General features: G+C 45.8%; 2 protein-coding genes across 2 annotated transcripts in view; both read left to right on the top strand.

Annotated features, from left to right (window-relative positions):
• The window catches only part of LOC144106182 (uncharacterized), a 9402-nt gene extending 4219 nt beyond the window's left edge, over positions 1 to 5183 (top strand). The window contains exons 4-7 of the mRNA XM_077638920.1: positions 894 to 911; positions 2956 to 3177; positions 3665 to 3821; positions 5076 to 5183. Coding sequence (XP_077495046.1) covers positions 894 to 911; positions 2956 to 3177; positions 3665 to 3675 — 251 coding nt within the window. The 3' untranslated portion in view covers positions 3676 to 3821; positions 5076 to 5183. The remainder of the gene's footprint in view (positions 1 to 893; positions 912 to 2955; positions 3178 to 3664; positions 3822 to 5075) is intronic.
• An 842-nt stretch (positions 5184 to 6025) lies between these two features.
• LOC144106181 (uncharacterized) lies at positions 6026 to 11382 on the top strand. The gene is made up of 4 exons (XM_077638919.1): positions 6026 to 6160; positions 9060 to 9227; positions 9520 to 9642; positions 11143 to 11382. Exons 1-4 carry the CDS (start codon positions 6101 to 6103, stop codon positions 11329 to 11331), a joined length of 540 nt encoding a protein of 179 aa, XP_077495045.1. The 5' UTR covers positions 6026 to 6100; the 3' UTR covers positions 11332 to 11382.
• The last annotated feature ends 502 nt before the right edge of the window (positions 11383 to 11884 follow it).

Here is an 11884-nt window from a genome sequence, read left to right as displayed (position 1 = left end):
TGGAAGTACCATTCACTTACAACATCAGCTAAGGATCAGCGGTCGTTGCATGCACAGACTGGATGGCAGTCCACTTGTTGGGTAGGTCACTCTAGAGGCGCTCTTTTGGGCTGCAGGATCGGTAGGTACTGGGCACTGTATAGGGGGGGGGGGGGGGGGGGGGGGGTTTCGATGGTTTTTTCCCCGCCGTTCTAGCGCAGCGTATGACTCACCTTTATGGGGACGCGTTCGCAATTTCTGCGTTACATCCTCTCATTATGTTCTTTCGATGATCGTCACATTCCATATGTTTTTGGACTTCCTTGCATCCGGTCTTATTTAGCTTTCTATTTTTGTTACGTCTATTGGGCCAGCAAAAAGACGGTGGCAAACACTTTTGCGTTTACGAAAAACACAACTGAGTACGGGGTTCTTCTGCGGCGCGATACTAGCAAGTACTTCTTTAATGTATTGTGGTGAAGGCCGATATAGAGTTACCTGAAGGCAAATAGGGATATCGTTGTAAAATAGATTCAAAGAGACCGCCGGGTCCATATGGGTACACTTGGTTTAGCCACAGGCATGTTAAATTTTTTTAAAGCTCTTTTTTATGGAAATTGGGATTAGCAAAATTTTTCTACAAGCTCTTTGACGTGCAAGGGGTAGCGAGCGTGCATAGCAAAGCACATAGCATGACTGCATTCTCGCTAAGCATAATTGTTGAATTCATTGGTGCTACGAAAACCAATAACGAAAACCATTAACGTTACAAAGAAGTTGCGCGAAGCGGAAACTTTACACTGCACCTCTGCAGGCTGCACTCAACCCGTCGCACCTCCTCAGAAAGAAAAAAAGTTGATTGCTTGTTGACTGCCGTTTTTTCAAGATATATACATTCTTCTTCATGTTTTCAGAAACAACAACGACAACATGTAAGTGACGGGGAATAGTTTTTGCATGCTGCATCACGCTAAGCTCTTGGGAGTTCATATTCTTCTTTAAACTTGCAGTTTGGATATTTATATTCCGTTTACAACGGCGTAATGTTTCGCACTATCTGCTGTTGTATATTGCATAGCGGTAAAGTTGGAGGGGGAACTTGAGCTCTGCAGTAAGGATATGACACGATTGCGTTAATGAGTTAATGCCCATATATGCGGAATTGGTTACTCTCAACTTTACAGTCATATGTCCCTGGGAGTCTTCATAACATTGCTTGCGCAACAGTGCAGCGGTTAAGGGATCCCTCACTGCCCTGCGATGGCAGGCGCTGCCACCGGTGGGGCTTGTGCGTCCCAAGTTGCTCTTCCCGAGGTTGGTTCCTCAGCGCTAGATGTTTTGGTCGCCCTGCGCCACTCTTTTTACCGCTCACAAGGCCAACAACGCCGTCGCCGACAAAGCCGACGCCGGAGTTTCTGCGTAACCGGCCCTTTAACGCTATCGCTGTAAACAAAGACCCTGAGTCCGAGACGAATACATTTAATGACAGGATAATGACTTGGAACACTGAAACCGTTTTTCAGTGTTGTATACAGAAGCTTTCCGTCTTGGCATTTGCGAAAAAAGGAACATGTAGGTTAGATGTAAGCATAGGAAGCAGACTTGGGCGGACGTAGATGTGTTGTTTTGTAGCGATAGCTACATTACGGTAGCATTTCGAGCCTTCAGCGTGGCGGCGCAATTACGTACTTGGTCACGTGGTGGCGGAGCAGCTGCCGGTGGCGCAGCGCCGTGGCTGATCACGTGGTTCGTCACGTGGTTGCGCACGTGACCAGCCACGTGGTGCGGAGCAGCTGCTGCTGCAGGCGGCGCGACGCACTGGAGTAACCGAGCTGCCACAGCTGTGCGCATGCGCCGTGTCAAGTGGGACGACGATGAAGAAGGAACGCCCAGCGAGACGGAGCGGCGAAAGACTGACTTTGAAATTCAACTGAGCGAGTTCCACTCGGCCAGCTGTAGCTATCGCGTCACTCCAGGTTTAACCAGTGCTAAACTACCGCGAATTTTTTTTACATTTAAGGAGATATTCTCTGTAACAGTAGCTTGGTTTGGGCTAGTTGGTAACAGTTCTTAGAAAACATAGCGCAAAAAGGACACGGACGACACAGAAGTGGACAGGAAAGGCGCCTGTCCTGTCCACTTCTGTGTCGTCCGTGTCCTTTTTGCGCTATGTTTTCTAAGAGATATTCTCGGCAGCAGGTTCTTGATGAACCGGATCGAACGCCCTATAATGTGCCCCACGTTCTTTAAACAGCTCACATTTCGTTGGACAGATCTCGCTAACAACACCGGCTTCCGATAGAAGGTGAAAAATACGGAAGATGTTCGAGTTTTTTATTTTTTTCCTTTTTGAATGGGTACCAGCGTATCGATACCACTTGACGCAGAACCCTTGGGCACCTGTCGACGTGTACCTGTTCCCAGTGAATCTGCTCACAACCCAATAATCGCTGCGCCCCGTTTCAGTGGGCCCAGCTACACGCTTTTTGTGCTTAACTTTTTTCAAAACTCGCGCGCCGTTCCGACCCTTAGAGTCACTATTTTTTCGCGTTTATACCATTGCGTGCTAACTGCTAGAACCATGACGAAAATGTTCAGAATTAACTCAATTTTTGCCTGACCGTGCCTCACATGTTTGACGAAGAAATCTATTCTGGAAGTGCATGCATGCCCGGTTTCCGTATACTTAATTTTTCTGTCCGCAAAATTTCCGCGCTCGCATTCCAGAACGGTGCAATTTCTCTATTTTTCGAATTTATTTCCAGTAATTTCATTCCTTCACTACCTTACGTGGGCTTTATTAGGTTCAGTTTCCTATCGGAAACAGCCATTTCCAGTTTGCAAAAGCACCTTTTGGCTCATTTTTTCTTTTGTCTAAATACTCCCTGCTTCTCCACATTTCTTCCGCTCTGTTTTTATCTCGCGGGCGAGAGAAGCCTATTCTCAAAATGCTTTTCTTACTTTCCTCCTTCGCAGTGCGGCCTCTTTCACCGAAGTCCATGCTGTGCGTCTTTGGAAGCCCGCTGGACCCCAAGATGACCTTCCCGAGGACGGACTCTGCGACTACAGCTTCTTTCAGGCTGCGGAAGACAAGGGCCCGCTCCTCGAAGGCAAAAGTGGTGGCGTCTCGCTTGACGCCTTCACTGCGACGGCCGCCAAACATTCGAGGACAGAGTACGGGATTAGCCTCGACTTCAAGTGAGTCCACAGAAGAGCTAGGATATTGTACGACTTCATCCGCGCCTGCCGCACTAGGAGGATGACGGGAACTCCCGGCATGCACCAGTGCTCGCGTGTCCTGCTTGAGAACAGAGGGCCCTATTAGAGAAATCATCTATGGAAACTGCATAGTGAAGACTAATACATGTTACGGGGGGGGAGAGCAACACGGTTCCGGTTCCTTCCTAACCTGCATTTTGTCGTTACTATGCCCCGCACGCGAATGCTTTCCTTTTAGAGCGGAAGCTCTACTTCTCTCATGCAAAACCTCAAGGTCATGTCGCTCCGAAGAATGACCTTCATGCCGCGGAGCGGGTGTGTGGCTGTGACGTCATACCATATGACTCGCCGCGCCTTTGTCAAATGCCGCGAAGGCCATTCAGAGTCTGCTTAGTGGAGTAAGAAGGTGAAGCTGAGCCTAAGTTCCAGCTCACTAACCCATGCGAACACTGTGCTTTCGTTGCAGCTACTATTTAGCTGCTAAAGACGCCGTGTCTAAACCTGCCGCCAAGAAGATCGTGGTAGACCTCTGGAAGAAGAAGCTATACCACTGGGCCTACCTCAGCAGCAAGCATTACGGACTCAATGGCACGATCACGGCCGATCAGCTCAAGATCCTTCGGGTGTGTTATTTAATTTTCTGGATTTTTTTCCTTAGTAAATGGCGCTTTAGATAAACGAAGTAGCACTTTTTAGAGAGAGCTAGTGCTCTGGAAAAGAAAAATGGTCCTCTTCCATTGAAGCCGCAACGTGTCACCCAAAAAAGTCCGGGCTCCGGTTTTCGCCACACTACTCTGACGAGCCGGTCAAATGTTTAGGGGAATCCCCCAAGGTGGAGTAGATTTGTAATAAGGAAGTAAATACTCATAGGCATCCAGCTATGCGCTTGGGCGGATGCCTACGAGTAGTTACTCCCTTATTACAAATCTACTCCACTTTGGGGGGTTCCCCTCGGGAGCATACACCCTCTCCTTAACCTTCGAGTTGGACATGCTGCACTTCGCCCATGCAGGCACGTTCGTATGGCTTGGTTAGTGCGCGGCTTTATATCTATGTCGTTTGGTCTTTCCCAATTTATAAAAACAAAATCCGTGTTTGTGTTTGCTGATAGGTCCTATTAACGCTGTCGCGTCGAACCCTTAAATGCGTAGCATAAGTGGCCCCCTAATTTTTTCACAACTTCCATTCGTAATCTACATAACCGATTAAAGTTTTAACCAAAAGAAAATTTTGACTCGTAAAAGAGCTCGCCATGCACCAGAAGAGCATACACTTTTGCAGAAATTCCAAGAGAGTCAAGTAACAGTTCTGCAATGTCATAATTGGGGTATTTTTGAAGCCAGCTACCAGTGGTAACCATTAAGTTAGTACTGGCTGCTAAAATTAAGTATTCGGATGGTGAAGGATGCGATAAACATTTCACGAATTGAAACATTACATGAATTGCATTGAAGGCAGCCTTAATATCAGAGCAATACGGAACCCCCTCTTTGAATTCAGCTTTTCACAACTGTAACAGATAAATTTGCGTAATTGTAAAATTTTAAAACTAGTGGCATGTAACAAGTGTGGCCAGTCGAAAAATATATATTCCATCACGCGAAAACACGTTGCCTCGAACCAATATTCCATAATGGGCGATAGAAACATGGGCGTAGCAAATTGGAGTTCCCTCCGTTTTTGAACTGTTTGGCGATGATGAGCTTCAAATCCAAAGTTGGAGAATAACCGCGTTTCTGGCTAAGATAAAATCATCAGGTGTAATAAAACTGCGACTTCTGACGTAATTTTACTTTTCTGAGCACGTATCCTGAAATTACTTAAATGAGGTGGCGAAACAGATCAAACTAGATTTCACAATTGCTTTTTATTTCCAGCAACTGAAGGAAATACTGGATCAGGTGGCGAATCCTCCACGACCGCACTACATCCTTTACTGCGAATCTTCTCAAACGGGCAGCCGAATGAAACGGAACCGTAACAAAATGGGGTGAGCGCTCCCTCAATGAAAAATGAATCGAGAGCCATCAGCTTGAGTGTAACCATGCCGGATGAGGGCGAGCGGCGTTAATCCGGAGCTAAATGTTTGGGGTATTTTCTAGTACGCCCACACTTCGTCAAAGCTCGCTCTTTGGTCATGACGTTTACACATGGGCACAAAACGTGTTTATATTTCTCCTTCGGACACTTATGAGATTAAATGCGGCACGAATTGGTCAAGATTATGTTTAAAACCATTAGTGAAAAGCCGCATTTCTCATACCGATGCTAGGCGTACGAAATGAATGCATAAAATGTCTCAAGGTGAACGCCTGCGTGCTCTGAGGAAGCTTCGGCGAAAGGGCGTATTCTGTTGCTTGTTCTGCAACAATGACTGCTCAAAAAACATTAAATGCTTATCAGTTTGTTTACCCGCCATCTTTTAAGGATTTAAATGTGTGACAATAACCGTAACCGAAACTTTGTAAAGAGTCTTACTTCGCTATTTATTTCTCAAAAGAGGATCTCGTCGTATACTTTTGACGACACCAGCAAGCAAGGCCTTGCGCAGGCGGCGTTGAGTAGAGCACACAGTTGAAATAGGGAACTTAAATGTAACTGTCGACATTGTATTGGCGCGTTGGTTAGAGCACACAGTTGAAATCTGGAACTTAATGTAACTGTCGAAATTATATTGGCGCGTTGGTTAGAGCACACAGTTGAAATATGGAACTTAATGTAACCGTCGACATTATATTGGCGCGTTGGTTAGAGCACACAGTTGAAATAGGGAACTTAATGTAACTGTCGACATTACATCGGCAAGTCGCTTTTTCTCGGCAGGGACGTGCTATGGCTCGACGGTTTTGTGATCCGGACGCACATAATCGACGACGACCGATACTGGGCGTCTGGACGAATCATGCCGCCTACTTTCTGGGTAAAGATGGATATGCCAGACTCTAGCTACACATACAATCTCGTGAGTATCAGGTTGTGGTCATTGCTCGTGTGTTTAGCTCACGAAATATCTGTTGCGGTCTCAGCTCGCGGAGGAATTCGTAACGTCTGGTCAAGCCAGCCACGGCGCCTGGCCAACTGCAATGACGTCATGCCATCATGCCAGTTGAAGACCACCCACTGGTCGAGAGCATTCGCAGGGTGATATGGAACAGCAGAAAACCACCCGGACGAAGTGTCGACAGCAGAGCTTCGGAGTACAGCTGCCCCCCTCCCCCCCCCCCCCCCCCCACCAAAGTGGAGTGATCCTCTAAAATAAGGCCATGGACCCAGGCGTTGGAATGTGCCCAGATCTGACGAGCCATGTGCCAGTCCTGCGAGTTCTGTCAATTAATAAAGGAGGGAGTGAAAGAAGAAAGGAACAAAGAGGTGCCGTAGTGGAGGGCTCCGGAATAATTTCGACCACCTGGGGATCTTTAACGTGCACTGACATCCCGTGTGCTGTGCGATGTCAGTGCATGTTAAAGATCCCAGGTGGTCGAAATTATTCCGGAGACCTCCACTACGGAACCTCTTTCTTCCTTTCTTCTTTCCCTCCCTCCTTTATTCCTTCCCTTACGGCGCGGTTCGGGTGTCCACCGATATGTGAGACAGATACTGCGCCATTTCCTTTGCAAAAAACCAATTAATAATAATAATAATAATAATAATAATAATAATATTATTATTATTATTATTATTATTATTATTATTATTATTATTATTATTATTATTATTATCATTATCAATTAATCGCCGCCTTCATCAGCCCTATCACATTGATCAAGCTAGGGTCACTCTAGAGTAGGCAGGCGGCTTGTGCCACTGTAAGATCGAAAGCTCAAGAAATTACGCTGCGCAATTTTCCGCAGCATTCAACTGCGGGCGCGAAATGCGTGTATAGAATCGATACATGGCGTCATTGGATGCACTCTCCGCGAGCAGGACTTTTTGCAAATTTTTTTTACACGATTTGAAGTAGGCAGGCGCAACCAAAATGTAAGTGCAATAAGCTAATCGAGCAGATTTTGCCGGGTTAGGAAAAAAGGAAGCGTTCGAACGAAGCTTGCAGTCAATATATATATATATATATATATATATATATATATATATATATATATATATATATATATATATATATATATATATATATATATATATATATATATATCAATTCACCGTTATCCATTACAACGCATTAACTTAAGATTCTGAGCTGCCATGCAATACCACACACCATACAAATGGAGAAGTGGATTTATCATCGCTCTCCATTTTGAAACCTGCCAACCTAGGTTATATGCAGCCAGTCACAGCTGGATATTCTGTACACCAACCATGGCAGGTGAAAGGGTTTTTTCTTTAGCAGCCACCTGCTGATCTCTTTCTCCTGTCCAGTAGACGAAGAGGAGGGATCTTTCTCTAATCACTTTGCCACCTGATAAACGTGGCAGGTTTAAAGTCGCAGCTGGCTCTTCCGTGTTGTTGACAGGTGGCAAGATCCATCTGCTAAGGTGCAACTTGCCACCTTGCAGGTGACGAAGAGGGACACCCGCCGTTGGTGCTTCCAGAAGGGGCGGCTTATGTTATCCCTTAGAAAGACGAGTGGTAGAGGTGGCTAGCTGCTTTGAAAGTGAGATTACGATAGCCAGACCGTCTTGGTAATTACACCAAGCAGACGAAGTGGCAACGTGCTGTATAACGCTGACGCTGAAAGAAACAAGAGTGCCACATTACTAAAATTCCTGTTTGCAATGCAAATGCCCGTGTGTCCATTGTTCATACACAGCTGTACATTAGAGTTCAACAAGCCTGCGATGTGTGTTCAGTGGACAGTGCACTGGTTTGCAGTCTCTGTGCAGTATTTTTCACCCGCGAGATACAGCTAAGACAGGATTTTTTTAAAAGTAGAAGTCCTCAGAACAGGGCACAGTCAGTACTGATTTTTTCGCCCATGACTGGTGCTGTGCTCCCGAGTAACTACATTTTGGCAATTTTGGAGCTGCAACAAAGCAACAAATAATGTTTCCTCTGCCCTCCAACCCTATCAGAATAACGAAGACCCAGTAAGCCGACCTAGGATGCCTTTATAGCCGCATTTTCGCAGACAGACTGTCCCAAGAGCACCACGTTTATGTTTTAAATTTCAAAAGGCCTTGTGTTCAACCGTTGCAATGAACTGATCGTATTTCTCTTTGAAGACAAAATAATACAAAGTTCGCACCTAAGGATGGCTAAAATAAGTGAATAGTCAACGAAAGCCTCCTTCTCGTCTTGTCTACGCTGTGTTATCACGAAGGAACAAATGCCGGAATGTTTCATTTATCGCGTTAATCAACTTTAGACCAGCAGTTTAATCCTTTTTACAGGATCCATAATCGATTATAAGGCAGAATCAAAATGTATTTTGTATTTGTATTTTTCTCTTAGAAAACGTCTAAACACGGGCCGAAGCTAAAGGTGTTGGAACATCTGATGGGGCCTCAGCCCCCCGCATACATATGTAGCATAAAAGATCGATGATGCGAATAGTCTGCGGGCACAGGTACCGAGTGTACATTTCGCTCTTTCAATTACTACCTTGTCATAACCTCTCCGAATATGATTCCTCCACCGCGTTTTAATTCGGTCGCTGCATAGAGTTCTGGAGGGTGGGGCTTCTGCGCGATGTGGGTGCGGTCCACTCGGTCCGTTCTAATCCGCTAGGGGCGCTGGGTAGACTCGCGCACGCATGCGCCAACACACGACTGATTTCTAGCCAGAAGAGAACGTTACTGCTAAATGAGTAAAAAAAGGGCCTTCTGGCATACATAGCAGCGGCATTTGCATTGGCAGCCTTTGTAGTTCACTAGCCCTAATTTGCATGTCATTCTGTTCCGCAGGCGACTGGACACGCAGCTCTGGCGTTCTTCGCGAAAGAACCGATGAATGGCACCGCCCTGTTCCTGAGTGCTACCATGATGGCCAGGCGCTACGCTCCGGACGAGACGAGCGCTTACCTCTCGGAGGTGTTGAACTCCAACGAGACCTTCTTCGTCAGTATAGCTGACGTAAGCTATCTACCTATTCTGGTAGAACTAATAAAAAAATTCGTTGGAGGCACTTAGATATCTCTTAACTGCGGGAAGGCGAAAACCATCTGCGACTCATTGCACTGATTTGAATTTGCCGCGCATTTCACGACAAAGGAGAAGAGCAGCTGGCGCGAGCCTTGCGCCACGTGACCTAGGTCACGTTACTTTGGTCACGTGATTGTTTGATCAATCGATCGATCAGTGTGAGAGGTGATGCCTGCTGATCTATTTGGGCTTGCTGTTTTACGTACCCTTTCCCGCTCTGCAGTACTGCAAGAACAGCAACTACGAATTCGGCTTCTCCGAGCAAAATCCGGTGGCGCCGTTTTACACGAGCGCAAAGGAAAAGAGGTTCATTGCCTTCGACGACTCTCGCTCGATGGCAATGAAGGTGAGTGGCGTCTCTGTCACGTGTTCTTCTAGCTTGGTATTGCTTCATTTGGTGACCTTAATGGAAGCAGCAAAGCGGTGTACCGGTAGGCGAGGTTCTTTTAAACGCTTCCACTCTAGACTGACACTGCTCGCCTGTTGATTAACCACGACGAAAAATAGCGTGAAATTTCTTCGACTCTTTCTTACTTCCCGTTGACAACGCTGAATCATTGACGGAAGGCTGTCCCGCCTTGCAGTCAAGGCAAGTTGCCAGGCTTGCTACGAGTCTGTCGCATCTACAAGTTTGGAATATTTTTCAACTATGAGGTTAAGCAAATCCCTGCTTTCAGATCTTGAATACGTTTTTTTTGTAATATGCTGTCGCGCTGCATATATTTAGTCAGTTTTAACTCACGGAGCAATACAGTTTGCCTTTTGGTTTTTTCTAGCGTTCTCTGCAAGTAGGACTTAAAGGCTTGGGTATAGATAACGCGATCAATTCCAAAAAGGCGCTGGTCTATGCGCACAAAAGGACGCTGCCCAAATGTTGTTTACCAGGATTTCGTACTGTCATAATATAGAGGGTAGAAAATTCGAAGCAATGTTTAAGCATTTACATAATCATATAGGGAAAATGAACCTAAGTATGCTATTCTGGTGGCATACTGCATCAGCAGGTATTTGGTCCTGAATCATGTTTTCAATAGGGCACTTTGACCGAGTTTTTTTAGACGCTAGGACTATTTGAAATCTCTCTTCCAGGTACATCATAAAAATAGCGCAATGCACTTTTGAACTTCTGAGGTGCTCCCGAGATAGCGACCGCCGGAAACTACCGATACCAAGTCGAGAAAAAAACAGTGCGGACGTGCCACCACGCCTGCATTGGCGTAGTATGTCGTGACTGAAAGCTTGCTTAGCCTGCCGGCTGATGTGAATGCTGTCTAAGTTTGCCGGGAAATACCACTGTCTAGAATACATCGCTGATGGCATTGTGGGCAAGCTTCGACACAGAGAACACCTCGCTGTTTGGCTTGAAGCCGAAAGTTAGTCCGACTCTGCTTTATGGCTTATATCCTTAGCTCGTTGGCATACACGTCAGAGGTCGTTGGTCTGTGGCACTTTAAGATTTGTTAGTTTAGCAGCGAAATGTAATGTTAGTTAAGCATGTTTGTTAGCAGCGAAATGTACTAAAGGTATACGTTCTCGACTGCATCACTGTACCTGCGGACTGCACCATCTTGTTCAGTTCAAGTACAGTGTGGATTCTGGCCCTATGCAAACTCTCCCTAGCGTGAGCGTCTAGATGATTCGCGAGTTTGACTTTCTATTCAAGGGGAAATTTATTGAATAGATGCGTGCAAATGTTAACTATCGTGAAGTCGTCAGGGGTAGGAAACATGGCATTCATTATAAATAAGGTACGCTGGAGGTTCCTGTATAGAATGCGTTTAATTACATTGTATGTATTGAAAATTAATCTTATTAATGTGTCTTCTCTTTCATCGGCACCGAACAGTTCTGCCAGGGCAAGAAAGACCACACATCGCTCAAGTATGGTATCGCCGTGTTCGACGTTGAACTGGATGACTGGGGAAACAAATGCGGCAAGGTTGCTTACGAGAGGCTGAAGTCTGTCCGGAAGCTGGTCGATTACATGAATAACAACTTCACATCGCCCAGCGGATTCAAAAATTGCGGAAAATGAGCTTTGTGCCCGTGGTAAATAGAAGACTCGGGACAGGGCCTGCATGGTGGAAGAAGCGATTTGGTTTCTTTCCGTAAACTGACAATTGTGATGTCTCCAATCAAATTTTTATTGCGATGACTTTTTGCTTCCAAAGGTATATATCAGTATCCACTAAGGGAAGGCAGTGAGCCCTATGTACGCAATAAGGTCATTCTTTTTTAACATAGACTTCCTAATGTTATTAACGGCAAAGCCGAGAACTGTCACACAGTGTGTGGACGTATTCCCTTCTAGAAGCCGAAAAAATAATGAGGCACGAGCTAAAGAAAATTGGAAAATTGGGTTTTGTGGAAAGAAAGAAAGAAAGAAAGAAAGAAAGAAAGAAAGAAAGAAAGAAAGAAAGAAAGAAAGAAAGAAAGAAAGAAAGAAAGAGGGGCCGTAGTGGAGGGCTCCGGAATAATTTCGACCATTTGGGGATCTTTAACCTGCACTGACATCGCACAGCACACGGGCGCCTTTGCGTTTCGCCTCCATTGAAACGCGGCCGCCGCGGTCGGGTTCGAACCCAGGC

Source organism: Amblyomma americanum, chromosome 10, assembly GCF_052857255.1.
Source record: "Amblyomma americanum isolate KBUSLIRL-KWMA chromosome 10, ASM5285725v1, whole genome shotgun sequence".
Classification (NCBI taxonomy): domain Eukaryota; kingdom Metazoa; phylum Arthropoda; class Arachnida; order Ixodida; family Ixodidae; genus Amblyomma; species Amblyomma americanum.
Note: the sequence above shows the minus strand (reverse complement) of the source record. Positions and strands in the feature narration are given on the sequence as shown.

What these genes read in the sequence shown, in the direction of transcription:
- LOC144106181 (XM_077638919.1), top strand. Translation starts at nt 6,101, where the DNA reads ATGCCGCCTACTTTCTGGGTAAAGATGGATATGCCAGACTCTAGCTAC. An exon ending in TCTTCGTCAGTATAGCTGAC is followed by an intron (nt 9,228 to 9,519) that starts GTAAGCTATCTA and finishes CCCGCTCTGCAG; the next exon opens with TACTGCAAGAACAGCAACTA. An exon ending in CTCGCTCGATGGCAATGAAG is followed by an intron (nt 9,643 to 11,142) that starts GTGAGTGGCGTC and finishes GGCACCGAACAG; the next exon opens with TTCTGCCAGGGCAAGAAAGA.